General features: G+C 48.6%; 6 protein-coding genes across 6 annotated transcripts; 3 read left to right on the forward strand and 3 right to left on the reverse strand.

Annotated features, from left to right (window-relative positions):
• Nucleotides 1–129: 129 nt before the first annotated feature.
• K444DRAFT_613860 (uncharacterized protein) lies at nucleotides 130–2,981 on the forward strand. Its single transcript, XM_024880427.1, has 3 exons — nucleotides 130–348; nucleotides 397–2,161; nucleotides 2,212–2,981. Exons 1-3 carry the CDS (start codon nucleotides 181–183, stop codon nucleotides 2,763–2,765), a joined length of 2,487 nt encoding a protein of 828 aa, XP_024735975.1. The 5' UTR covers nucleotides 130–180; the 3' UTR covers nucleotides 2,766–2,981.
• A 561-nt stretch (nucleotides 2,982–3,542) lies between these two features.
• Nucleotides 3,543–13,106, forward strand: K444DRAFT_613861 (uncharacterized protein). Its single transcript, XM_024880428.1, has 2 exons — nucleotides 3,543–12,136; nucleotides 12,260–13,106. Exons 1-2 carry the CDS (start codon nucleotides 3,983–3,985, stop codon nucleotides 12,869–12,871), a joined length of 8,766 nt encoding a protein of 2,921 aa, XP_024735976.1. The 5' UTR covers nucleotides 3,543–3,982; the 3' UTR covers nucleotides 12,872–13,106.
• A 229-nt stretch (nucleotides 13,107–13,335) lies between these two features.
• On the reverse strand, nucleotides 13,336–15,519 carry K444DRAFT_613863 (uncharacterized protein). The gene is made up of 5 exons (XM_024880429.1): nucleotides 15,479–15,519; nucleotides 14,094–15,429; nucleotides 13,879–14,001; nucleotides 13,652–13,800; nucleotides 13,336–13,600 (listed from the first exon to the last, which is right to left on the reverse strand). The coding sequence occupies exons 1-5, from the start codon at nucleotides 15,501–15,503 to the stop codon at nucleotides 13,422–13,424; spliced, it is 1,812 nt and encodes a 603-aa protein (XP_024735977.1). The 5' UTR covers nucleotides 15,504–15,519; the 3' UTR covers nucleotides 13,336–13,421.
• Nucleotides 15,520–15,835: 316 nt separating this feature from the next.
• On the reverse strand, nucleotides 15,836–16,933 carry K444DRAFT_422843 (uncharacterized protein). The gene has a single exon (XM_024872718.1). It carries the CDS (start codon nucleotides 16,662–16,664, stop codon nucleotides 16,236–16,238), a length of 429 nt encoding a protein of 142 aa, XP_024735978.1. The 5' UTR covers nucleotides 16,665–16,933; the 3' UTR covers nucleotides 15,836–16,235.
• Nucleotides 16,934–17,202: 269 nt separating this feature from the next.
• Nucleotides 17,203–19,757, forward strand: K444DRAFT_531608 (dihydroxy-acid dehydratase-like protein; the record flags this gene model as incomplete). Its single annotated transcript, XM_024875001.1, has 13 exons — nucleotides 17,203–17,350; nucleotides 17,397–17,419; nucleotides 17,464–17,525; nucleotides 17,579–17,594; nucleotides 17,714–17,733; nucleotides 17,783–17,790; nucleotides 17,843–17,950; nucleotides 18,001–18,045; nucleotides 18,138–18,160; nucleotides 18,210–18,368; nucleotides 18,429–18,781; nucleotides 18,826–19,487; nucleotides 19,546–19,757. 13 exons carry the CDS (start codon nucleotides 17,203–17,205, stop codon nucleotides 19,755–19,757), a joined length of 1,839 nt encoding a protein of 612 aa, XP_024735979.1.
• A 3,880-nt stretch (nucleotides 19,758–23,637) lies between these two features.
• On the reverse strand, nucleotides 23,638–25,810 carry K444DRAFT_613867 (betaine aldehyde dehydrogenase-like protein). The gene has a single exon (XM_024880430.1). It carries the CDS (start codon nucleotides 25,519–25,521, stop codon nucleotides 24,025–24,027), a length of 1,497 nt encoding a protein of 498 aa, XP_024735980.1. The 5' UTR covers nucleotides 25,522–25,810; the 3' UTR covers nucleotides 23,638–24,024.
• Between the last annotated feature and the right edge of the window lie 178 nt (nucleotides 25,811–25,988).

Genomic DNA, 25,988 nt, shown 5'->3' on the forward strand with positions numbered 1-25,988 from the left:
GCCAAACCGACGCGCTCGCGATTGTGGCGCATGGTGGCTGGGAGGTGCGACCATTCCCCGATAGGCTTGGCGGATTTTCGTTATCGTGAAATATCAGAATTTTGAGCGCGGGCTCGATCAGCAAAATCGAGAACACCAAACTCCTCATTTGGACCAGCAACATCCATCCAACCCGCCAGCATGGGTATTCAGAAGAAGCACGGCAAGGGTCGTTTGGATAAGTGGTACAAATTGGCCAAAGAGAAGGGATATCGGGCCCGAGCTGCATTCAAATTGATCCAGCTAAACAAGAAATATGGATTCTTGGAGAAGAGCAAAGTCTTGTTGGATCTTTGTGCTGCTCCTGGGGTTGGTTCTCTTTATACGTGTAGAGATCAATAGCTGATGTGTCTACAGTCATGGTGTCAAGTTGCTGCAGAGACTATGCCGGAGGGTTCCCTCATTGTCGGTGTTGATCTTTCTCCCATCAAAGCAATCCCAAAATGCATAACTTTCCAAAGCGATATCACAACTGATAAGTGCCGAGCTACGATTCGTCAATATCTGAAGACATGGAAGGCGGATACAGTCTTGCACGATGGTGCGCCGAATGTTGGTACTGCATGGGTTCAGGATTCTTTCAACCAAGCAGAATTGGCTTTGCAGGCTATGAAGCTGGCAACCGAATTTCTAGTCGAAGGAGGTACTTTTGTCACAAAAGTCTTTAGATCAAAGGATTACAACAATCTGCTTTGGGTCTTCAATCAACTCTTCACCAAAGTCGAAGCTACAAAGCCGCCGTCCTCGAGAAATGTTTCCGCCGAAATTTTTGTCGTTTGTCGAGGCTTCAAAGCCCCCAAACGAATTGACCCCAAATTTCTTGATCCTAGATCTGTCTTCGCCGAGCTTTCAGATCCTACACCCAACAATGAAGCCAAGGTTTTCAATCCAGAAGTCAAGAAGCGGAAGAGAGATGGTTATGAGGAGGGGAATTATACACAGTTCAAGGAGGTGCCAGCTAGCGAGTTCATACAGACGACTGATCCCATTGCTATTCTTGGTAGTCTGAACAGACTAAATTTTGAGCAGCCACCGAACGGCGATGTCGCTCTTGCGGCTCTGGACAAACTACCAGAAACCACGCAAGAAATCCGAAATTGCTGTGCTGATCTAAGAGTATTGGGGCGAAAGGAGTTCCGCAGTCTTTTGAGATGGCGATTGAAAGTTCGCGAGAAGTTTGGGTTTGCGACGAAGAAGACTGCGAACGCCGCCGCTGCTGAAGAAGAAGTCGCAGAAGTCGAGTCCATGGATGAGGAACTAAAGATTCAGGAAGAATTACAAGAATTGAGTGAGAAGGAGACTTCGAGAAAGAAGCGGGAACGGAGAAGAGAAAACGAGAAAAAGCAGAAGGAAATCATTCGAATGCAACTCCACATGACTGCACCAACTGAAATTGGTCTTGAGCAAGCAGGGCCCAATGGAGAAGGCTCGATGTTTGGGCTCAAGGCTATCGATAAGTCTGGAGCCGTGGACAAAATTGCCAAGGGCAAGATGGCAATTTTGACTGAAGCGGATGCTCGGAAGGATCAAGATAGTGGATTTGGATCAGGAGAAAATGACGAGGAGAGCGACAATGAGCAGGATAGGCTAGACCGAGAGCTTGATTCTCTATACGAGCAATACCAAAATCGGAAATCCGATGCTGATGCTAAGTTTCGGGCAAAGAAAGCACGAAAAGAGCATGGCGACAACGAGTGGGAGGGATTCTCGGCAGGAGAGCATGACAGCGAGGACGACGACGAGCTGGAGGAAGATAGCAGTGACGAGTCTTCTGATGAGGAGGCGCCATCGAAGCGATCGCTTTTGACCAATCTGGATAGCAACGAGAAGAAGTCAGGGGGCCTATCCCGGCGAGCAGCACAGTTCTTTGACCAGGACATCTTCAAGGACATAGGAGGACTTCCAGAAGAGGAAGATGAGGAGGAGGTAGATGCAGACCTTGATCGCTTAAATTCTATCATTCAACCAGATGATGAGGCCGAATCCAAGGACGACCTTCCAGAACTAGCAGAAGACGCCGAATCTGAGTCCGATGACGACGAGAAAGGATTTGAGGTAGTCAAACGTACAGATGCAGAAAAACAGTGGGAGGACGAGGCACCGCGAAGAGATGGCAAGCTCGGTATGCATCAAAATATATCTCTACTAAGTCTAAACTCTAACAAGCAACAGACATCGATATCATCACAGCAGAAGCCATGACTCTTGCACAGCAGATTGCCTCGGGAGAGAAAACAACTCGAGATCTCATAGATGAAGGTTTCAACAAATATGCCTTCAAGGACCGCGATGGTTTACCCGAATGGTTTCTCGATGACGAGAAACGGCACGATAAACCCCATCGGCCCATTACAGCTGCCGGTGCCGCAGCCATCAAAGAGAAGCTCCGCGCCCTGAATGCTCGACCTATTAAGAAGGTGCGAGAAGCCAAAGACAGGAAGAAGTTCAAGGCTGCGCAGCGATTGGAGAAGTTACGGAAGAAGTCTGCCATGTTGCAAGACGAGGAGGGAATGACTGAGAAGGAGAAAGCTCAGAGCATTATGAAGCTGATGAGTAAAGCGGTGAAAAAGAAGCCCCAACAACAGGTGAAGGTTGTTGTTGCGAGAGGTGGAAATAGGGGTATTGCTGGGCGACCAAGGGGCGTAAAGGGGAAGTACAAGATCGTTGATGCTAGGTTGAAGAAGGACACCAGGGCTCTGAAACGGGCTGCTAAGAAGCAGAAATGAATGGCATTTATGTAGATGATGCAATGTCATTGTTACTTGTTGCTGTCATTATTCTCGTGGACCATTTCAAAATCCATGTTTAGCGTTGACTCAAATGACCAAAGAGAAGTGATGGTGCCAAAATCGTTTCCTTTCACGAGAATCGAGGATGAAGAGCCAGGACTCGCAGACATTGTTAGTATATTTTCCAGAGAAGTGAAATGTAAGAAATGGCATGAAAGTCTTATGACTGCTGAACAATGATACGGGAGGTCAGCTCCTATCCATTCAGATGCTAATACATGACCACTTGAGCGGCAGCCAGCCGTCGGCAAGAAATGGGGCAGATCACCTGAATACTTGGCATCTTCGCCGAACGTTCACCTCAACGTCATCTACCTTCGATAGAATATATAACAAACAAGGGTTGGTTCGAAAGAAGGACTCAAAGCCACGGTTCTACCATATCAACTGGATAACATAGCCCCTGAAATGAGTGGTCCGTGCAGTGCTGAAAGTATTGATGGAAGACTGACAGAGATAATCGACTCCTTTAGAACAACTATAGCAACAAGTAATCGAGTTAAGGCTTTGTGTCACTTGAACAGAAAGTTAAAATGAGCTTGTTCCAGCCTCGCTATGGATGCTTGTAGATCAGCTTCATACCGTCGAATCTGGATGCCCAATTCGGGATGTCCGGAAACCTTACATCCTTGCCCAATCAGACCCCTGTCAATCATAGCGCAGCCTCGCTATCAAACGGTCTCGGTCATCACCAGAACAGAGTAGCATATCCCAACAACCCTCATTACCGCTCGACGGCGCCGATTAACACTGGTTTGGCTCGAAAATTGACGACGGCCGTTTGAGAGCTTGTGCAGAGCCTCGACTCCAAGACGTCATTTCCGACTATCAACAAAATGAGCCTCCGCCTCCATCTAGCTCTCCCACGAAACTCGTTCACCCCAAGCTAGTTCTCTTCTCGAATCAGTGGAAGCTCTGGTGAACTATGCTGGTCCGTCTCCTCCGCCCGCATCATACGTCGGTAGCAGCGGAAGGGTAAACAGTGTACTGGGCCAGCTCAACGGTTCTTTGTGCAGGACAAAACTGCGAATGGCAGCACTGTCTCCTGCCGGAATTGCATCTGCACGGAGCTGACATCGAGAGGAGCTTCACCTATCCTACCAGTCGGCGACGAGATTTGCGCTGCGAATGGCGTTCCAGGATTGAGGGTTTAAATGGCGCTCTTGAATCCCTCCTTCATCTTTGGACTGGTCGTCCTCTTATATTTGTCATCGTTCATACTCTTCGCCGTCCTACGAATCCTCACGGGCATTTCCATTCAGCGCATCGGCTACTTATCTTTGAGAAGGCTTGCATACACTCCAAAAGATGGCATAAAGATAGAGATCAGGGGCCTCGGCCTAAATCTACACCGACCTACATTTGCGCAACCAACATGGCTCAGTATCGTCCTGACGGAATTAGCTGTAACGGTGGATTTGAAGGCTGCCGAAGGAGATAAGAATGGCGATCCCGGGGAGGCCAACGGCATGGTCGAAGGCGCAGATGGGCCCAATTGCGAATTCGAGCCGAAACGAAAACCATTGTCACGAAAAGCCAGCTCCGGGCCACACAGGAGCAAGAGCTGGGAACGACTTACTGGTATCAAGGACCGAATAAAGCGCCTTCATCGAAACATCAACTGGATTCGCATGGTGGACGTGGTGGCCTCGAATTCCTCACTGACGTTGGTTGACGTGGGGCATATTCAAGTTGGGAGCTTTACAATGGCAGTGGATACCCGACGCAAGATGGTCGACCGAGGGAGGATGTTTTCCCATGTCAAGAAAGCCAAAAAGGATCAGCGTCCAGCAGAGTGGATGCTTACTATGCGCAGCGTGCTCTTCACTCCAGAAGGCAGGGATTCTTTGGAAGTTCTGGATCATGCAACACTCAACATCCACGGCTTGTTATACAAGGACCTCGACGGCCTTAGAGATGCTGCTATCTCGCTGAAGTTAGGCCGGGTCCATATACCGTATGATGACATCAATACTTGCATCAATCGGTACAAGGGGTGTCGAAAATTGTACGCCCCGCCGGAGCCTGTGGGTGCAGACATATCTGTCCAGGACCTGCTCGAGGAACTCGACAGACCTGGCAGCCGAGAAGAGAACCTGGTGCGGACTGTCTCAGATTCAAAAGAATTTGTGAGCTCTATCCTTCGTGGCATCAAAGAGGTGCAGTTTGCCGTCAGTTTTGTTGGGTTTACCAAGAAAATCAGCTCTGTTCAGCCCCACGGCTCACCACTCTACTTGAATGCTTCCATGAAAGAGGTTGGGGTAGATTTGCACAGGCTGGATCAGAAGTCTCCCGCGCATCGAATGTATTTCTCTTCCAAGGACATTGCACACCAAGCCTTAGTCGCAGCCCTATCAATTTCAATCGGTGTTGATGAAGGACGAGGCAAGACAGACAGGTTAATGTATATTCCAATGGCGACAACGACAGTCCGAACCACTCTCCCTTCGAAGACTGTTGAGTTCGGTGGGGACAATAGTGCAGATGAACGGAATGCTAATATCCTCTTCGCTAATATGGTCATCACTTCTCCGTCTGTTGACCTGGATCCCAAGCATCTACCTCTATTGTTGGCTATTCTCCAGCCTAAACCGAAGGCCAGGAGTGGGACGTTACCGCGGAGACACATTCTCATCTCTAGATTACTACCCAAGGCCAATGTCAAATTCTCGATGCATGAACCCGTGATACGGATCGCACTTCCACCCGTCGAAAAGACGGCAGAAGAAGACGACTTCGACTTGATCATATCCTCCATCTCTTCGATCTCTTTGGACATTGAATCTTCGCATTCAGCTGTAGGAGAACTACATTACAGCCTGGGTTCGACACTCAGGTTGCAGTCTCATGACCTCTACTACCAAACATCATCGGGAGCTCATTTTGACTTGCTTCAGACCGAGTCACTGGAACTGAAAGTCCAACTCAGTGCGAATCCGGAAGTCTATGTTGTAGCTACAGGCACTTTGCAGACTTTTTCAATTCACATGATTCGACCAGAGATCAGCGATGGAGTTCGTCAGATAGTTCGCCAACTGCGACTGAATGTTGAGCCTGAGAAGAAAGCTCATGCGGAAACCTCTCGTGACCCCAATTTTGTTAGGGCAATACCGGCTTGGTTGTTACATTTTTCAATACAGGGCTCTGACTTCAGCGCGGAAGTCGCTGGAGTTGATGAAGACATCTCTGATGACACCCGAGGCGTAGCATTACAATTGCAGTCTTGGACAGCGGAATACCGGGCTCAAAAATCCGAAGCACTAGACCGAAGAGCCTCCCGAAGAAGAACGGGGAGTCGGTCTTTGACCCCAGATCCAGAAACATTCTTGAAAATGCCACAATCGCCGCGGAAGAAGCATCAACAACTTCCTAGTGATGGCCGCCGTTTAGCTGTTCACATTCGAGGTCTGGAGGCATTTGTGGTCGAGTCTACCGAAAAATGGGAAGCATCACCATTTGTTGCCATGCCACGCTTCGAAGTGGCATTGTCTACATCAAGTGACAACCAAGGGCCAATCTTCCATGTCAATTCGCACGTAAGAACACTGCTTTTTCAATACTCGCTCTATCGACATTACGCAGTTGGAGTTGCTACCACAGTATTAAGGAAGGCCTTCGTTCGCACCAAAGCCGATGTATTGGAAGCGGAGCGGGCACGAGCAGCCGCGCGGGTCTTTGGTGGTGCTGACCACCTTTCCCCCTTGAGATCTCCAGAAGATCTGCAATTGAAAGATTCTGCGGTGTATCCGTTTAACGCAAAAGAGTTCGTGACCGTGGACGTGCGGTCGACATTGGTACAAGTGAAGGGTGACATGCCAGCCGACCCCCCCATGATGCTACAGATATATGGGATGGAAGCCGGCCGACATAGGTGGTCGGCCCCTTTCGTCCATGCCAAGCTTGCTCGGTTGTATGCTGAAGCCCCAAAAATGAAGCGTGTTTGGGCAAGGATCGTCAGTGTGAAAACTCTTCGAGTTGATCTACGTGACAACAGACGGAAGCACAGCAATGGCGAATTGCACGACGAGCGGATGATCGACGTGAACACGGAGGCTATAAGACTAGCTGTTCCTCATCAACTTATTCTTCACAAAGTCTTCGACAATTTCATGAACACGTTCAAATCTGTCCAGCAGCTTCACCATCGTTTCGTCACTGGAACAAACGAGTATATTCTCGAAAAATTCCCAGAGGGCCCAAAACATGTCCCCAAAATCTCGCTGCGGAGCAGAGCATTACTGTTTGAGCTCGAGGATGGTGCATTTGAATGGAAATTGGCCGCAATATACCGAGCTGGTCTGGTGGAGCAAGGACAGCGTATTGCACGTGAGGCAGCATTCAAAGTCAAAGCCAAGAAGATTGAAGAGGAGGAGAGACAGAAGGATTCCCTACGATTCCGTGCCAAATCGGCTCACCCACGTGGCCGTAGCACCAACAAGGATAGCGCTCGACAGCGGAGCAAGAGTGAAAACAACACATCCCGGGATGGCCGATCGAGGTCTCACCGCGGCCGCAAGTTGCGCTATGATCCAGAAGGCACATGTGGAATGAGTGGCTCTGCTAAGATTTCGATTGCAGAGGCCTACGAAAGGTTGCAACGCCACAACTCTCAAAGTTGGAAACAACGAATCGACCGCATTTCCAATTCGGCAAAAAATGGCATGAAAGAGCTACGTGGTGTGTTCTGGGGACCTGATGAGCTTCCTGACGATATGGAAGAAACGGAAGAAATCCTAGAAGTGCCTCAACGGCCGGCCTTAATGACAACGTTGATCAGCGACCTTCACATCACCATCGATAAACCTTCATTTCACATGAGCCAATTACCGGAGTTCATCCATCGTGTTGGGAAAGGCATGCCGTACGACATGAAATATTCTCTGCTCGTTCCTCTGCATGTTCAGATAGACATGGGAGAGGCGCGGGTCACTCTCCGAGACTATCCATTACCTCTCCTCCATGTCCCAGCAACCAAACCTGGGCAGTCAGCAAGGTTGCCCGCATGGTCACTCAAGACGGACTTTGTCATTGCAGAGGAATATCGAGGTCCTGAATCGACTCGCCACGTCAAAGTCAATATTATCCCTCCAAAGAATCGCGAGCCGGAGACTTCAAACGAGGGTGGATTTGCTATTGATGTTCGAAGGACTGTTTCGCCAGTGAAGACATACTCGGATATCACCGTGGATATCAATACTGGTTACCCTACCAGAATAACCTGGGGTGCTTCATATCAACCAGCAATTCAGGACATGATGATGGTGATCGAAGGCTTCACCAAGCCTCAGGTCGATCCATCGGATCGTACTGGATTCTGGGACAAAATACGGCTCAGTTTCCACTCTCGCGTTCAGGTTGCTTGGCGGGGCGATGGCGATGTCCACCTCATGCTTAAGGGAACTCGCGATCCGTATATGGTTACCGGAAACGGTGCGGGATTCCTCATGTGCTGGCGAAATGACGTGAGGTGGAACATATGCCGAGATGAAGATCCCAAGAAGTTCATGACAGTGGACAGCGGCGAATACATTCTTGCGATTCCGGATTACAGCCACCAAGCCCGTGGCACAACAAGGCACAACCGCGATGATGATAGTGTTTCTAGTGCAGATAGCTTCAAGCGGGGCGCATCGTTCAAGAAGGTAGTTATGAAACTCTCAGGAAATGTTCAGTGGCTTGCAGGCTTGATGTTTGAGAGAAATCTGGAGCAGAAAGGACACCGGCGGTCCTTTGAGTTTGAGCCTCACTATAACGTCGTCTTTAAAGAACCACAATTCGCAAAGGCCCCACCTGGTCTTGAATACGATGCTTTCAGGGGCTTCCGAAGTCACCATATTCACATGTCAATAGCTGTGAAAGCTCCTGTGGACAGAGAATGGGTTGTCACTAACACAGAGTCTTCCAAGAGCTACAACACGGTCCATTTGACTCCTCGATTCTTCACGCACTTTTTCGCTTGGTGGTCCATGTTTAATGGCACTATGTCACTTCCCATCCGCCAAGGGAGTTTATGGCCTGGTCTCGAAAAGTCCAGCAAGAAGTTCGGCAGACATATTGCCACTGTCAAATACAGCCTCCTACTAGCTCCCCTTTTCCTAAGCCACATTTACAAGCACAAGGATGCGGAGGACTACTCGGAAGACGTTGTTTCTGCTACTGGAATCAAAATGAGGCTCGATAGTTTTATGCTGGACGTGCATCAGAGGCGCGAACAGTTCAACACACAAGACAAGGGACGAAAGACACAAGGCAAGACAACTGGTATGAAAATGCATCAAGCCCAGCTCGACTTGATATCGGCAGATATCCGAGCGGTAGCAGCCAGCATTGCAGGTACCACACCAGAAGATCTTCGGAAAGCCTCCGCCCCTAGTCTTCTTGTTTCACAACAAGAAGAAGGTGCCACGGACTTATCGCACTTTGAGATACCAGACAACGATTTCAGTTGGATTGATATGGATGATTTCGTCGAACTAGACTGGATCTTGCCTTCAGAAGCAAACCCCGACACAAAGATAATGCCGCTTGCCTACGCTCCACGCTTTACATATTTCCGGCAGACCGGCCATGGTGACACAATATCCGGGGATCCAGATCGAACTAGCACGTTTGGCAACGAGCCAACGCATTTCTGCATTATGAGCAAGGATGACGATCCTCGCCGTGTTCAATGCCAGCTGATTCAAAGCCGTTTGGACCAACTCCAACAACAAATGGATTCTCACACTCAAGCTCTCGGAGATGCTGAGCTTAAACACATCAAGGATGAGAATAACACCACTTTGAAGAACGACTTCGAGCAATTGAATCAACATGGCGATGTGTTGCGAGACAAAAAGATCTTTTTGGAGTCTATAATGCATCGTATGACCATGCATGTAAAAACCAATACGAAAAGAGCAGTCCCAGATGGCGACATTGATGTCGACAGCGACGGCGAGACCCCGTCACCCGAAAAGTACGACCCGGAAGCCGAGGGCATGGACACCAATCCTGGGGCAGAATTCGTGAGCGACTTCAACAATCGCTTTGTTATCCATAACATGCAGCTGAAGTGGAATAATATGTTACGGAACATCATCCTCCGATATATCCATCAAGTCAGTCAAAGACGTGGCTTTGTATACTATCTTTCAAGACGCGCCGTTAAGTTCATTCTGGATATTGTTGAAGAGCAAAATAAGGGGAAGGCAGCTGCAAAGCCGGGCACAAATACACAAGCCGAAAATTCCGCAACAGCAAGTTCCCCTACCGCACTTCAGGGTGAAGATGTTGCGTCTCAAGACATCGAGGATCGTATAAGAGAAATTCTTGCCGATGGAAAGAGTTTCGTCACTGTAGATGATCCTCAGACTCAGGAAACAAGTGAGAGAGTCTCTCACGAGCAGTTGGATGCGAACATTGCTGGCGACTTCATGGCTCAGAGCAGCTATCACCTGCGGCTCATTGCGCCTCAAATCCAGCTTCAAAGTGAGAAGAATCCTAAAGCAGTCGTCTTGGTCACAGCAAAGGGAATGGAACTGAAGGTTATCGAAGTCATGGATAAGGATCGCATCTTCGATGATGTGAGTGGTCTTGTGCAACGGCGCTTCGCGGTTGAAATGGACAGCACACAATTCTTTGTCACCCATCAAAAATGGTTCTCTTCACAACTGCTTTCTATGTACTCCGGAAATCATTACGGCGTCCCCGCAGGATCTGCTTGGCCGCCTTGGGTGCCTATGGAAGTCATGTTTGATTTCCAAGTTGACCCCTTTGGCTTCAAGCGCGTTGTGCAGAAAACGTCAGCCAGTTTGCGCTACGACAAGTACAATACTTTACGACTTAAATACAATGACGAGATCAGCGCGGACGGGAACCATGCTGCGAGCCCCAATAATGTGGAGAGCCGGATGGACCACCTCTGGGTTGAGTTTCCCCAGGTTCGTGCCATTTGTAACTCAGCCCAGTATTATGCAATGTATATCATTGTGCTGGATCTCCTCATGTACAGTGAACCATTGGAGAAGACCAGAACTGAACGCCTGGAGAAGATCATGCTTGCTTCGGATTTCAGCGATCTCCGAGGTGCTCCAGAGATGGTTATCCGTCTGCAAGAACGGATCCGACAACTGGATGAAATCAAAACACAATTCCAAATCAACTCCAAGTACCTGGACAAACAAGGTTGGGAAGACAGGCTTGCGCTTGACAAAGACTTGACAAGCTGCGAAGACGAATTGTTTTTCATGATGAAAGCTATTACAACTTCTCAGAGAAAGTATGACGGATCCCAGTCGAGTGGTTTGTTGAGGTGGAATATCTCATCTCAGCAGATTGTTTGGCATCTGATCCGAGATAACCACGAGCCGCTGATGGAATTCCAACTTCAAAAAGCTGAGTATGATCGGACCGATAACTCTGACGGATCGCATATCAACCTGATGCAAATTGGCAAGATCGTGGGACTCAATCTCTTACCCGACGCGATCTATCCTGAAATGTTTGCTCCGTACACAGATGCTGAGCGAGGCGCTTTCAATGAAGGAGGCAATCAGTATATGTTGAGAGTATACTGGTACATGCTTGAGGCGATTGCCGGAATTCCGGTGATGGATCACTTTGAAGTCAACCTCTTCCCAATGAAAATCCAGCTTGAGCGTGAGGTTGGAAAGAGGCTCTTCGACTATATGTTTCCTGGTTCAAGCGACTCGAAGACCAAGTCGCCCTTTATGGTCAAGAACATGCAGCCTGTTGAAAACGATGAAGAGGGTGAGGCGGACACGGGGAACTCAAGTCAATTGACCATCTCTGGCACAGAGAAACGCGGGTCTGCTTCTAGCACTAGAGCAGGCTCCTTAGAACTCCGGTTGCACCCGACGATGACCTCGGAAGCTCGGCCTAAAACTGCAGTCTCGCAAAAGACAAAGTCTTCCCCTGGGATGGAAGGTCATCATTTCCGCTTGTTCCAATCGAATGGCAAAAGCTCGTCGAGCTCACGCTTCTCCTCGACAAAGACACTAGGGAAGAAGGCGTCCGCAGAAAGCTTGCAGTCTAGCATTGGTTCACGTCCAACTCTAGGTCGAGCGTCGACAATCAACTCGCTGCAGGATTCTCAGTCTGTGAACAGCGAAACTAAATCTAAGAGATTTGGAATTCATCGAAACAGCCACAAGAAAAAAGAGCAGCCTTCTGATGATTTGACAAAGATGATGTCTCGGGCTTCGGAATATATGACTTTGGCCTATGTCAAGATACCGTCCGTGGTCTTGTGCCTTTCTTATAAAGGAAAAGGGGATCGCAACATCGAAGATGTTCATGATTTCGTGGTATGTGGATTTCACTCATTCCATTCTCTCCTGCCTGAGCGCCTCGCGAATTGTGAAGCCTCAACAATTTCCCCTTCCGAGTGACTCGGAGGTTGAATGCCCAGCTGACACCAGATTGTGCAGTTCAAGTTACCTACCATTGAATATCGGAACAAAACATGGTCAAACCTGGACCTTGCTCAAACTATCAAAAAGGACGTCATAAGGGCCTTGATTTCCCACACGGGGGCAATCATCGGCAACAAGTTCTCGAAACACCGCCCTAGCACAGCTCAGCAGAATCGCCTACGGGAACTTGCCACAAGCTCAGTCGTGTTAGCCTCATCCGCTTTAGACACTTCCCGAGACAACAGCGATAGGTCCAGTTCAGTCACTCGCTCTGATCGATCCAGAAGCCCGCGGCGCTCCTTCGCAAGTGAAAACCAATTGACCCGCACTCCCAGCGCGACCTCAAGTGTCGTTTCTTTGCCAGCTCCTGGCCAAAACCAGAAGCATCTCCCGATGGGCTTGATGATGACTCCAGCAAATCAAAAGCAGCGGCCTGGCAGCATCACCGATAGCGAGACCACTCGCTCAAGAAGTATCATCAATGGGCTCGATTTCGTCCATCGGTTGAAGAAGAAGGATAAAGACGACTCATCGCCGCCATCATCCAATGGGCAGGATGATAGCGAAGAGTCATCGAGGAGAAAGAGCAAGTCTTTGAAGACGATACTTAGCGGGATGACTTCATAAGGGGACGGTGTTGAATCAAGTTCATTTTGTAAGATAAATGGCCCCAGGGCCACGTTTGGGGGGAGATCTTCCGGTAGAGCATAGCATTAGTTGGCGTTGCCGAGGATGGAGCGGATACGTCCTTAATTGGATCATATTTTTGTTGGTTATATGCGGTAGGCAACACAGTATATAGCTTTCTTTTCAGTCGTGTCGTAGAAGCGAGAAATATAAAAAGTTGTCAGAAGAGGTTGAGGAGTTGTTCATTCGGCATCGCAGTGATGTTCTCAGATCGACTCGGATTATTGTCACATGTCTCGCAACTGAAAAGGGGCTCGCTAAACCCCCCCGGGCTCGGCTCCCTTCGGACAGATTGCCGGTTTTCAAGCAATTGTCTGATTTTCTGATATCAAGAAACGAATAACCCATGTGTAATAAGATCGAGAGTACAAGGGCACAATCAAAATCTACAATCAATGAATGAATGGCGGGTATCCAAATATATTCTCACAAGAGCCATCGATCCAATATTATTGTACAAACTTCATCTAATCATGTCATCATAAGAATGTCACATAGTCGGCGCCCTCTTTAATCCCTTGCAGTACCGGACGAAAAGCCCGTCGATGAAATGAGCATGCTTTATGCCGTTCGGTCTCTGCTTCGCGAATTCGTCGATAGCGGCCTGCACGTCGTAGCCAAGTCGTTCTACGAGGTAGCATACGATGAAGAATCCAGTCCTGTTGAATCCTGTTGGATCACGAAGTTAGTATTTTCTTCTTGACATAAACATCAACTTACCATAGTGGCAGTGGACTCCGATGCAGTGGTCACCCCACTCCTCTACTACCGCTCTGTTTTTCTGCTCTTCTCTTAGCCGATCCACAAGAGCTATGAACCCTTCCACCTCCTCAGCTGAGGGAGGGATCTTGCTGATGGTTGGGAATTTGCTGGAAAAGCAGGCGAAGTTAGTAATGACCTAAGAGTCTGGGAATGTGATGGCATGAGACAATCTCTTTTTCACTTACTGATAATGTATGCCGCCGCATTCGAGCCCGCGAGAGTCATAAACAGGGCTATCGTGACTGATATCTATCACGTCCTTAATGGTGGAGCCCCATTTCTTCACAAATATCTCAGGGCAGTGGGTGCTATCGTAAGCGGACAGTCAATATTTGCCTTGTTAAGAAAAGCTTGAACAATATCTCTGAAAGAACAAACATAGGAGTAACTTATCACTTACTCATCGACCTCTCGAAGAGTCTTCATGGCTCTGAAAGTGCTGGCTATGAGATCAGACACAGGTGCCACCTTCTGCCACTTCGCAAGATTTTTGACATCCCATTTGGAATTCTGCGCCAAAAATTGCAATTGCCAGCCAAGGCCAAGCCGTGGGGATATCTGGCTAGATAGAAAATCCGATATCAGTCCCGCAAGAACACGAACCTCGGTCGGTTGGTACAGAAGCGCGTGTGTGGCTGGAGCGGGCAGAACAATTCGTTTGAGGACTTTACTAGGCTTCGCTAGCTGCGGAGGAATGACAGAGGGCTCCTCGTTCGGAGTGGATGGATCCTCGTGCGATTCCGATGTCTCCGGATCGGGCTCGATAAACTCTTTTTCCCGAATGGATTCAATCGGCCTGGGAGACGCCTTGCCGTTGGCAGAGGGGACCGGAACTGGAGCGGCGGAGTCATTAACTGGCTGGCTGTCCTTGTCAACCTCGATTTGATCTGGGTGAGACTTTCCAAGAAATTTGGCTATCTTGTCCAACTCGGCAGGTTTTGTGATGTTATCCATTTCACCGCCAACCAAGAATACCGGAACTTTAAGTGCCGCCCACACGTCTTTTCCAGGAAGACCCCCGTTCGAAATGTGGTTTCCGAAGGTTGGAAGACTACCGGCAGCCATCCTTCTCCAGACCGCGGTCCTCGATTGCTCATTAAATCGGAATTGCATTTTCCTGCACTCGTAACTGGCGTCTTCACCCACAAACCGACGAACACTCGAACTCTCGGTTCCGCCGCGTCGATCCCACTGCCTCCAGAGATCGAACACGGAATTGGGTACCCAAAGAAGCTTCCTGAACGTAGACACTTGCTTCTCGCTGGGAGGCTCCGCCTTGGGACAAATCGCCACCAAACCCACCACGGTAGCATTTAAGGTTTCCTTTGTCGCCAAGAGAGCTGCTAGCGAGGCCCCCATCGAATGTCCAAGAAGTACAACATTTTGGTCCTTCTCACGATATTCGCCGACGATGACTTCAAGTAATTCTACAAGAGCATCCGTGGTATAGGCATTCCAAGAAGTTATCTCATATGCACTCCTTCCACATCCAGGCAAATCTATTGCCAAACAAGAAGATAGGTTCACTAAAGAAGTGAGGAGGCTCGCGAATTGCGCAGACGACCCACCAAGGCCGTGGATAAATACAAGTAACGGTAAAGGAGGCTTGGGGAGCTTGTCGGCTTGTGGATGTTTTCGGAAGAATACGCGGACGTTAGAGTATTCGGATTGGGTGGTCTTGAACGACTTTAATTCTGAATGCTTCTTCAGAAGTCCCGGGTCTGTTGCCTCGGCATCTACCATGGTCAGGAGAGTTTCTGAAGGTTCTGGGAGCTCAAATCTTGCCAGTTGTCTCTGCAGTGTACCTCATGATCCCTCCCTCATTCTTCTCAGATTCGGCGGAGTTCGAGGGTGACGCTTTCCACGACCTTCTGAGCCACCAGAGGCCTGGGATAATGCTGCACAGAGCCACCGCTACACCAATGGTCTCCCAGGAGATCTGCGGATGCAATCGCTGAATTCCCGATAACAGAGCCTGTAGTTGCATGCGGGTTCGGCTAGTCGGCGCCGAGATCCTGCTCTCGGACAGCGCGAGGGCTCCAGTCGCAAGATATAGAGGAATTAGACATGACGAGAGAAGGGTATTTGCCATCCTCTTCTCCAAGGAAGATGTGACGAGCGAGCGGCTGTTTGAGAAGCAGAAGTCTATTTACTCCCGCGGGCCGACTCGACTCGACTCGGCTTGCACAATTTGTCGCTTGGTGCAGTGGTTGAGGTTAAAAGACGGCCGCGGAGTCCTCGGGGAATGTTTGCGGGCCTTGGGCCTTCCATCGACTTTGTATGTAGGGGAACGGAAGCGGGTTGGGGCCGTGGAATGGGCGGGCACTGGAGTTGAGCCGTTGATGAAGGACGACGACGACCTGCCCGGCCCTGCCCTCGCCCTGCCCTCGCCCTGCCCAGGACGAGAAACGTGAGAGAAACGTGCGTCATCGACAGGCTCAGCCTCGCTGTCTGCGGCGACCAATCACAATCGAGGGTTGCCAGCACCCAATGTCGCGCGTAAACAGAAACCTCCCCATGGACGGTACCTTTCTTGAAGGTCTCACTTCTTAGCCATGCGGCCACTACCATCCTTGGAGCTTCGGAATATCACGAGGGAGGTGGTGCTTGTGCTCGGATAGTCCCGAGGCGGCAGGTTCGCGTCGGCGTGAGCATGAGCATGGGCGCGGCGCGGCGTGCTCTCTCTGCAGGTCGACAGCCGGCAGCGCGGATCAATTGCCGTTGGCCCAGAGGTCTCTGAAGCCATCCCCATCCCGCCACCAGTCATCGGAGTCGAAGGCCAGGCCCGGTGGGTCAGATAGCGGGCCCAATGAAGAGACACTGGAGGGAGATACGGAGGTACGGAGGTACAGTACCGCGTGCACAGCAGGAGCAGCAGCGGCAGCAGAGCAGTAACCCTCCCGGCCAATCGCCAAAGCTTATTCCAGTAGGAATGAGGCCCAGGAGACGGATCCAGAGTACGCCCTATCATTTGACCGCAGACCGAGGATGAGAGAGAGAGATATCAACTCAGCTCGTGCCACGACTTTATCTCTCTGGGCCCCTGGCTTTCAAGTGCTTGCTGCTAGCTTACCCATCTTACAACATTCAGAATCGAAGAAGCGCAATGGCATCGGTGTCTGCCCCCGATCGCGGAGCTCTTGACAAGAATTTTCCCTTCCTGAAAAGAGCTATGAAGCCATGACGGCCCTGACTCGGGTTACTTTTCCTGAGTTACCCCTCATGGCCGCCGGAAACGCTGCTACCACGATTGCCCCTCTGCTCCTCCAGGTGGGGCAGACCTGCTAGACGTCAAGTTTTATTATCTCTGTTGGAAGTACAGCGGGACCAATCTGCATATCGTCCCACAATTGGATTTCCTTAAATCTTGGCTTGGCCTCAAAAACACCCCATTTTAGGTTTCCTCAGTTACTCATATTCGATATAGCTCTGTCTCTAACCCAGCCCCTCCTCACGATCTACCTCCTAACCCACCTTCGCCAGAAATTACAAACAGTTAGGTATACGTGATGGAGCACTCCAACGGGACCAACGGGACCAACGGGACCAATGGGAATATCCCAACGGCACGATATTTGACCTTCCCAGCCCTCAAACATGGTACAATCGTCAACGGGAAGCAAGCTTTGAACAGGTGGTCGTCCACTATTACGAGAGGTGAAAAATCCAAACCCAAGAGGGAATTCAAAGCTAATGATCAAAGACCACGATTTTCCGGGGGCCCAGGTAGGAGCTCATCTCAGGTATTTGGTCATTGCTAAATTGGAGAGGCAATGTTATATGCTGCTGGTGTTCCAAACAAAGCTGCAATGAAAAGCCATCCTCAAGTTGGGTAAGTAATTCAACATCAAAGATATAAGAGCAGATGCTAATCACTCGTTCCAGTATTTCTACAGTATGGGTATGTGATTCCCCAGCCATCTCTACAAAGTCCCTCCTCGAACTCCGTCAAACATCTCAGGGAGGATTCTGGGTTCTCCAACTCCTTCCTCAGAAATTGATAACTGATTAAGCCACCAGTGGGAAGGAAACCCTTGCAAGTGAGTCATTTATGCGAGATAATGGAGTAGCACTGACCTTGTGCCACAGTATGCACCGTAAGTTCCACGACGGAAATGTCTCGATTTCTATTGACGACCCTTATCTCAGTCCTCGATCTCGGAAAGACCGTGAAAGCTGCGGTACAGAAACAAGAAATGATTGGATGGCAATTCAACACGGTAGGGGTTTCGGATGGGATCACAATGGGAGGAGATGGTACGTCGTTGTTGCACAGAAAGGGGTTAAGCGAGGATTGACATTGCCAGGCATGCGATTCTCATTGCAGACTCGGGAAATCATTGCCGACAGCAGTAAGTATTCTCAGAGCGAAATATTTCTCTCTAGGGAGGTTTCGGCGTGCTCCAAGTCTCGCTCATCTTCGCAATTACTAACTTTCCCGAAGTTGAAACAGTGACATGTGCACAAGTAGAGAATTCCAATTTTCGATGCCTTTTTCGAGTACTGACCAAGGCAGCATCATGACGCGAATATCTCGATACCGGGGTGCGACAAGAATATGCCGGGGGTCATTATAGCTGCAGCCCGACATAATCGACCATTTCTCATGATCTACGGTGGCACCATCAAGAAAGGCTTCTCAAGGCTTCTGAACAAGGACATCAACATCAGCACAGTAAGAGCGACCGGCTTTCTCTCCAATTCCAACACACAACATGCTTCTGACAGATTTTAGTGCTACGAAGCAGCCGGAGCTTTTAACTATGGTCGATTGAGAGCTGCTGAAGGAGCTGGGGAAATTGGTCGCACTCCAAGCGATGTTATGGATGACCTGGAACAGCATGCTTGTCCCGGCGCCGGAGCATGCGGTGGGATGTATACGGCAAATACTATGAGCACAGCCATCGAAGCTATGGGTCTTTGCCTCCCAGGATCCTCGTCAAATCCAGCCGAATCACCAGCCAAGATGAGAGAGTGCGCAAAAGCAGCTGACGCAATCAAAATATGCATGGAGAAAAACATCCGGCCTCGCGATCTGATGACCAAGGAGTCGTTCGAGAACGCTCTGGTGATGACAATGGCTTTTGGGTCAGTATTCCTACGTTTACGGGGTTCTCGGCTAACTTAAATAGGGGCTCGACAAACAGCGTTCTTCACTTTCTCGCCATGGCTGGCACAGCCGAAGTGCCTCTTTCTCTAGACGACTTCCAACGTGTCAGCGACAAGATCCCCTTCCTTGCAGACCTCGCTCCTAGCGGTAAATACTTCATGGAAGACCTCTATAACATTGGCGGGACACCCTCTGTGCTCAAATTGCTTGTTGCAGCAGGTCTCATGAACGGCAATATCCCTACCGTGACCGGGAAAACGCTCGCTGAAAACATTGCTCCCTTCCCTTCTCTGCCACAGGATCAGGTCATCATCCGACCGATTTCGAATCCGATCAAAGCTACCGGACACCTACAGATTCTTCGTGGAAATCTTGCGCCGGGTGGAGCTGTGGCGAAGATTACTGGGAAAGAAGGCCTCGTCTTCAAGGGAAAGGCGAGGGTGTTTAATAAAGAGCATGAACTCGACACAGCTCTTAATAAGGGCCAGATTCCTCATGGTGAGAAGCTGGTCTTGATTGTGAGATACGAGGGTCCAAAAGGCGGGCCGGGTATGCCAGAACAATTGAAGTCAAGTGCAGCGATTATGGGAGCTGGACTCAAGAATGTGGCTTTAGTTACTGATGGGAGGTACTCGGGTGCCAGTCATGGTTTCATCGTGGGCCACGTCGTTCCCGAAGCTGCAGGTAAGTTTCTTTTCTTCAATTTCCTTCCTCTAAAAAATCCGAGGCTCACTTCCGCCAGTGGGAGGACCCATAGCAGTCGTTCAAGACGGCGATGTCGTCACAATATCTACCGAGACAAATACCATTAGCATGGACGTCAGTGGCGAGGAGATCGCAAATCGCCTGAAAGCTTGGAAACCACCAAAGAGTGCGGTCAACCGAGGGGTTCTGGCAAAGTACGCCAAGCTTGTTGGAGATGCTTCTCATGGAGCTATGACAGATCTGTTCTAAGCTGCTCTTTTCTTTTCATCTAGAATTTAGATTGGGTTGGGCCACGGTTGGGATGCTAGAAGGTTCCTTTATAGACTGGTAGATTTTTCTGAATATTAAACTGTTTCTCTGATCAATGGTTCAGCATTCTGATTTCTCAATGGCGGCTTCCCTTGTGGTTTGTATATCACTGGTTCGTTAACCAGCTTTCCAGTACAATATATTAAAGACTTGCCCTTTCAACAGATATTTAATAAAGTCAGATCCCAGCATGCTTAGCAGCGCAGACTTAATGCCCAGTTCTGGTCTAGAACATTAATTTTAATTCAAGTGGTTCATGCCCTCGACATATTCTTATATTTTGCTCAGTGTTCCCAAATTTATTGGAATATTGGAATCAGGCCGGAAGGTATCACTTTCTTTTATTTTAATTTTTATTGATAAGAACTTGAAATTATTTTTATTACAGCTTTTATTAAAGAGTTCTGCGCTATTTGAACGGATATAAAGGTGTCACAGCTTCACACTTTTGGCAGTACGCTCCTGCTTCAATATCCCACTCAGACCTGGGGTATTCTCTAAGTTATAGACATATCCTTCTGAGATATGCATCTGAAGTTGGATGTACTTGGTACCTATAGGACAGCCAGGCTTTATACTGGATCTGGATGTACTGTACAGCAGTTGCCGGGACAATTAGTCTCAATTCCCCTCAAAGCATCCACACGCAGTGGAGACAATCAGGAGGTGATGGATGCATCCTTCCCTCCTGAGGCAATTTGACTTGAATACATGGCAAAGAAGGCACGAGTCATGGCTTAGTTCAATTGAAAAGGTCATTGCCCCATTGAGTAATGTCGCGGTTTTGAATGATCCTATGGATAAGCACGGCTAGTGTCGCATCAAAGGTAGTTAGAGGACCATTCAACGCTCGTCTTGCGCCTTTGAGGAAGAAACATTGCTCAATATAATGTCTCCTGGCAGCCCTCATCTCCATGCCATGGGGTGGAGTGCCTTAGAACGTTAGTCAATGTGACAATATCCGGGCAAGGGAGTTAGAGCTGTGTTCATTTCAGATCCTCGACCCAGGACAGTGAACGATTCGTTATTTGCAATTTCGTCTGTTCGTTGACAACAACTGCCATCTTGGCAGCCACAGGATTTCTTGTCAAAAGCATATTCCTAGAAGTGCTAGAATTTGTGTCCTAGGCGGAGATGCGTATCCAGGCACTCACCTCACAACATTGCGTACCCCTTTTCCTTCTGACTTGAAGACGACACAGCTTAGCGAATTCTGGGAGTTCTTCAGCTACATTATTTTGAAATCGAAGGTTAGCAAAAGCCCGCTTTATGCTTGAGATTATAAAGGGATAGGTGTCTTGTGCCTAATCGAGGATATGTATCAAAGAATTGCCCTACAAACCAGACATCACGTGTTGACAAAATGTTCTATCAGAAACAGACCCTTGAATTTCAAAGAACACATTTGCTTATTCCTGTGAGATTGGACTTGGCGTTCTTCTTTTCAGTATTTTCGAAGGTTCAATGTACCAGGAGTGATTGGGCATTGTTAGTAGAATGTCTCTAGAGCTGTTGCATTATACCACAAGGTGGATAAATGCTCTAAGAAACTGAGAATCACTATTATGTCTCCTAGAATCACAGGGCAACAATGCGGTAAAGTAGAGAAGTCTGGATATATAAGCTCCATTCCTGTACCGTTGGATCTCTCACTTTCAGCGTGACATCATTCCTGTCTTGCCATAATAGGAACTATGTCTCACAGTTTCAAGGGAAGGTGAATCGACATAAGAATTCTGTATATAACGTCCCCTGCGGTATTATCGGATCTTTTGCTTTCGGCGCAAATTCCTGATTGCATGCATTCAGAGGGGGGAGACGTGCAAGGCCTTGGCTATCTCTTAGAGGATTTGTGGCTTGGTGTTGTGACGTCAGCGTCACATGACCTGGCCCTAGCGTGGCACCCTGTACTTAGCTCGAGCTCCCCGCTCCTCTCTTCTTTTCTCTCTTTAGACGTTACATACACACCCAAAAAGAGCTGTTTACCAGACCAGGTCTTCAGCCCAGGGACGTGATACTTGGGTTCATGCCCACTACTTCTAAAAGTCCTTTGGAGTTCTGAGGCTCTCCTCCTAGTACACTCTTCCAGAATGACCTTATCAATGTCTTTGTATGAGGTTTGACAGCAAGCTCAACAGTGACAACAGAGATTCCTCACCAAACCACGAGTTTCTCAATCTCGTATTTCGTACCGAGTAGGCCCTCAGGTATATTCAGCTTCGAATCGCCACGGCTCCGGTCAGTGGTCCACCAGTATCGCCGTACAATTCATTGGAACCCGGTGATCCAATTTCATATCAAATTAGAGAATGCTGAATGGTACGCAGTATCTTGTGACTTCTCTTTATTGCTGTATATATACACTTCTGCTCAGTGGTCAAGCATACCTTTATGAGACACTTCCTGCATTCATTTTGCTGGTCCCGTTTCTGAGGCACCCAGGGAGCTTGTATAGAGCTGCGATACTTTGAGCACGTTGCAAGCCTAAAGCAACGACGTGCAGGTTATTGATCGGTCACCCTACCTTGCTTTATCTTCCCTGGGATGAAGGATATACCGTAAGTCGAAATTAAACTGATGTGGCCGAGATTCTCAATAGTTCTTACAGAAAAGAGGTAGCCGTTTCTCTATTTTGGTGCAATGGCTTGCTGGAGTTTTGTTCGCTCTTTTCGAATCTTGTGTTGAGGTCTGTCTTCCTTCTTTATTCACTTCAGGTTTGCTCATTGGGCAAAGGAAAGCTCAAGTCCCTGCTTTCTGGCGAGTAATATCTGTTTATCTTGCTTGGATCCGGCGCTCCTTCAGAAGAAACCTCCTGAAGACAAGCCGTCTTCAACGAAAGCGGCGCAAATTGGTCATCTACGAGAAGGAGATGGGCTGCACCCTTTAAAGTAGTCGAGATCGAGCTCTCCACGAGAGCTTATGACTAAATCCTCATTACCTCACTACTATAGATTGAGATGAAGGTCATCTCGAGGACGACAGCGGAACACCAGCATGTCTTGTTACATAGGCAAGGCAGGATGAGGTGTTGGTGTCGTATCCTTTATGATGATTGCGACACACGTCGCTGGGTTCGAGGCTAGTTTTGAGGGGGGGGATGATCCTCGACCTCGAACCGTCACTTTGATATAAGTGTGTACACGTTTGCTTTGGCATCAAGTCTCTTGCTATTAGCCTCACAACCGTTCTCAGATAAATTCCATTAGGCACTTTCTTTCATACCCCCTTAAGTGCCGTGCCTGACAAGCTATGTGACCCCATCACCGTTCTTGGATTTCTTTGTCACGTTGTCATAGCGCAGTTCTATTTCGGACGAGGTTCAGACGAACTCCAGCATTTTTACAACAGCATTAACGTTCTTCTTTTGCTTACAAGACTATCCCCATTACGCCAAGCAGGTTTTTATATTTGGGCTGGAGTGTAGCAATGCTGTCACACAGAGCGCGGGTGTTATTGTTTTGGCTATGGCGAATCGGTGTGTTAGAACCTGGAGACTGTTTTATGTTTTCTTAGCTCAACGAAGGTTCACTACTTCTGAAATAGGACACAAGGGTGTTAGATAATGCAGCACATTCAATATTAAAATTTCGCAAGGCAATAGTAGGATTTTGAAGCACTGAGCAGAAATAGAGAAACAGAAACAAAAAATTCTATCTATCTCGGCAATAGACAAGTTGTGGATTATGACTTCAAAAGAAGGCCTTAGTGATTGCATCAGCTCGAGAATCCGTATTCCTAACTGCGGTACCTGGTTCTGGATTAGAATCTTGGTAGGAAAGCAAGCTTAAGATAAATCTTGTAACTCCAAGGCAAAGCACACCTCCTTGCGAGACCTCTCGCCCAAATCCATTATTATAGAATATCGAAGGAAGATCGTGTAGTAGATAAAACGAATTGTCATTTTCAAGAAACTTTTCAGACGTTTTTCAGACAATTTTGCATCTCCTCCTCTCTCGCGACGGTATGAAAATGTTAACTTGTCAAAGCAGAGTATGTTCTGAATGAACAGAATGCCCCGGACCCATGTGGTAGGTCCATATAGTGCCAGAATAATGCAGGGCAGAATGTAAGAACCCAGCAAAATGTTACTCTGAACAGCCTGAATGAAAAATTGAATTGCTACTGAGACTTGCATCCAACGCCTTCCCATCCAAATCTACGCCCTCTCATACACAAGCGAAATTCTAGGCAACTGGCCTTCATATCGTCATAACTTCGCGAACACCGTGCCAACAACCCCACTACCTTCCACCAACGTACTCTTCTCCCTCACCCAAGCAGACAAGCCCCTCCGTCCGTTCTCCACACCGACGCCGCTCATCTTCCATCCTCCCACACTCATCTCCGCAGGGCTCTCACCCCAAGTATTGATCCAAGTGATGCCAGCCTCTAACTTGCTGATCACTTCATGGCATTCATTCATATCCTTCCCAAATACACCTGCTGCAAGACCAAGCTTTGTGTTGTTTGCTCGAGCAATGGCCTCATCCACTGTATCATACGTCAGAATGCAGAGCACAGGGCCGAAGATCTCTTCATTGGTAATTTTCATGCTATCGGTGCAGTCTGTGAAGACTGTCGGTCGAACCCAGAAGCCATTTTCATAACCAGCAGGGATATTATTCGGTTTCCAAGGACCTCCACATAGAAGCTTGGCCTTGTCAACTTCGATTCCGTAGTGGATGTAGCTGAGAACTTTCTTGTAATGGGTTTCGGAGACGAGAGGACCAAAGTTGCTGTTCGGATCCATTGGTTCTAGTGCTCGGATGTATTGCACTTCCTCAAGCAGCCTCTTCTCGAATCCGGCTTTCATGCTTTTCGGTACGAAAACTCGGGTTCCGTTTGTGCAGACTTGGCCTGTAGAATAGAAGTTCGCCATCATAGCTCCATTTACTGCATTCTCAATCTCTGCATCAGGAAGAATGATGAGTGGACTCTTGCCTCCTAGCTCCATGGTCACATATTTCATCCCCCCGGCTGCGGACGCAGCAACTTTTTGTCCTGTCGAGACCTGCCCGGTGAAGCTGACTTTCGCAATTCCAGGATGTGAGGTCAAATATCCACCAACAGTTCCATCTCCATGCACAATATTGAACACTCCAGGAGGAACTCCGGCCTCCGTGTAGATTTGCGCCAGCACTTGTCCATGGAGAGGTGTAACTTCTGAAGGTTTGTAGACCATGCAGTTCCCTGCTGCCAGGCACGGCGCGGACTTCCACAACGCAATTTGAATTGGGTAATTCCATGCCCCTATTCCAGCACAAACCCCCAGAGCTTCTTTCTTAGTGTAGATCCACGCATCCGGTCTCAGTTGTGTTGTCTCTCCATTTAGACCTCCACTTGCCACAAGATTGGCGAAGTATTCCAGTACATCAGCTCCGGTTACTACGTCGACTGTGCTGGTTTCTGAGAATGCTTTGCCAGTATCATCAGTTTCGACTTTTGCAATTTGGTCATTTCGAGATCGCAGAAGCTCGACGGCTTTGAGAAGTATTCGAGAACGGACAACAGGAGGTTGTTGTGACCATGAAGGGAATGCATTTTGCGCTGAAGCTACGGCAGAGTTGACATCTAGCTGTGAAGCTGCTTGGACTTCTGCTACTGATTTGGCCGTGGCGGGGTTGATGGACTTGAAAGTCTTGCCAGAGGTAGCATCTTGGGCCTTGCCATTGTACCAGAGCTTCTGAACGGCGTATGGAGACATTGTGGTATGATGTCCTCGAACTACTGGTGCTTTACGCTGGCTTGAGATATGAAAGTTAATCTTGAAGCAAGGGAAGCTTTACCAATAAGAGGTGGGGTAAAGCCGAGCTTCCTCTGAGCCAGGGCCACAACACGCGATTCAGCAATTGCGGACGGTGGCGTCCGCGATATGCCTAACAAGGAAGATATTTGGAAGAAGTCAGGCAATCCGCAATCATTCCTTGCATCGGTGTCTGGTGCAGACCGCAAGTGCGGCAAGAAGTGCGTTGTGGAAAGTTTGGCTGTGTTTGGACTGGCCGTTAATTTTTTTGCCTGTGTCTTGGCAAGGCTGCGCGGAGGCCACTGAATACGGGTGACCATAGCGACCAAAAGGGTCAATGGCTTTTTCCGCAAAATCGAATTTTTGGAAAATCGCATTTTTGACCCATTACATATTACTTACTTGAATTATTCCACTTTCAACGTATC

This window comes from Hyaloscypha bicolor (assembly GCF_002865645.1).
Source record: "Hyaloscypha bicolor E unplaced genomic scaffold K444scaffold_87, whole genome shotgun sequence".
NCBI classification, from domain to species: Eukaryota; Fungi; Ascomycota; class Leotiomycetes; order Helotiales; family Hyaloscyphaceae; genus Hyaloscypha; species Hyaloscypha bicolor.

Coding starts and splice junctions, on each gene's coding strand:
- K444DRAFT_613860 (XM_024880427.1), top strand. CDS start 181: ATGGGTATTCAGAAGAAGCACGGCAAGGGTCGTTTGGATAAGTGGTAC. Junction 349..396: donor ATCTTTGTGCTGCTCCTGGG/GTTGGTTCTCTT, acceptor ATGTGTCTACAG/TCATGGTGTCAAGTTGCTGC. Junction 2,162..2,211: donor GCGAAGAGATGGCAAGCTCG/GTATGCATCAAA, acceptor AACAAGCAACAG/ACATCGATATCATCACAGCA.
- K444DRAFT_613861 (XM_024880428.1), top strand. CDS start 3,983: ATGGCGCTCTTGAATCCCTCCTTCATCTTTGGACTGGTCGTCCTCTTA. Junction 12,137..12,259: donor AAGATGTTCATGATTTCGTG/GTATGTGGATTT, acceptor CAGATTGTGCAG/TTCAAGTTACCTACCATTGA.
- K444DRAFT_613863 (XM_024880429.1), bottom strand. CDS start 15,503: ATGAGGTACACTGCAGAGACAACTG. Junction 13,801..13,878: donor TGCGGCGGCATACATTATCA/GTAAGTGAAAAA, acceptor CTGCTTTTCCAG/CAAATTCCCAACCATCAGCA. Junction 13,601..13,651: donor CGGAGTCCACTGCCACTATG/GTAAGTTGATGT, acceptor GTGATCCAACAG/GATTCAACAGGACTGGATTC.
- K444DRAFT_422843 (XM_024872718.1), bottom strand. CDS start 16,664: ATGATAGGGCGTACTCTGGATCCGTCTCCTGGGCCTCATTCCTACTGG.
- K444DRAFT_613867 (XM_024880430.1), bottom strand. CDS start 25,521: ATGTCTCCATACGCCGTTCAGAAGCTCTGGTACAATGGCAAGGCCCAA.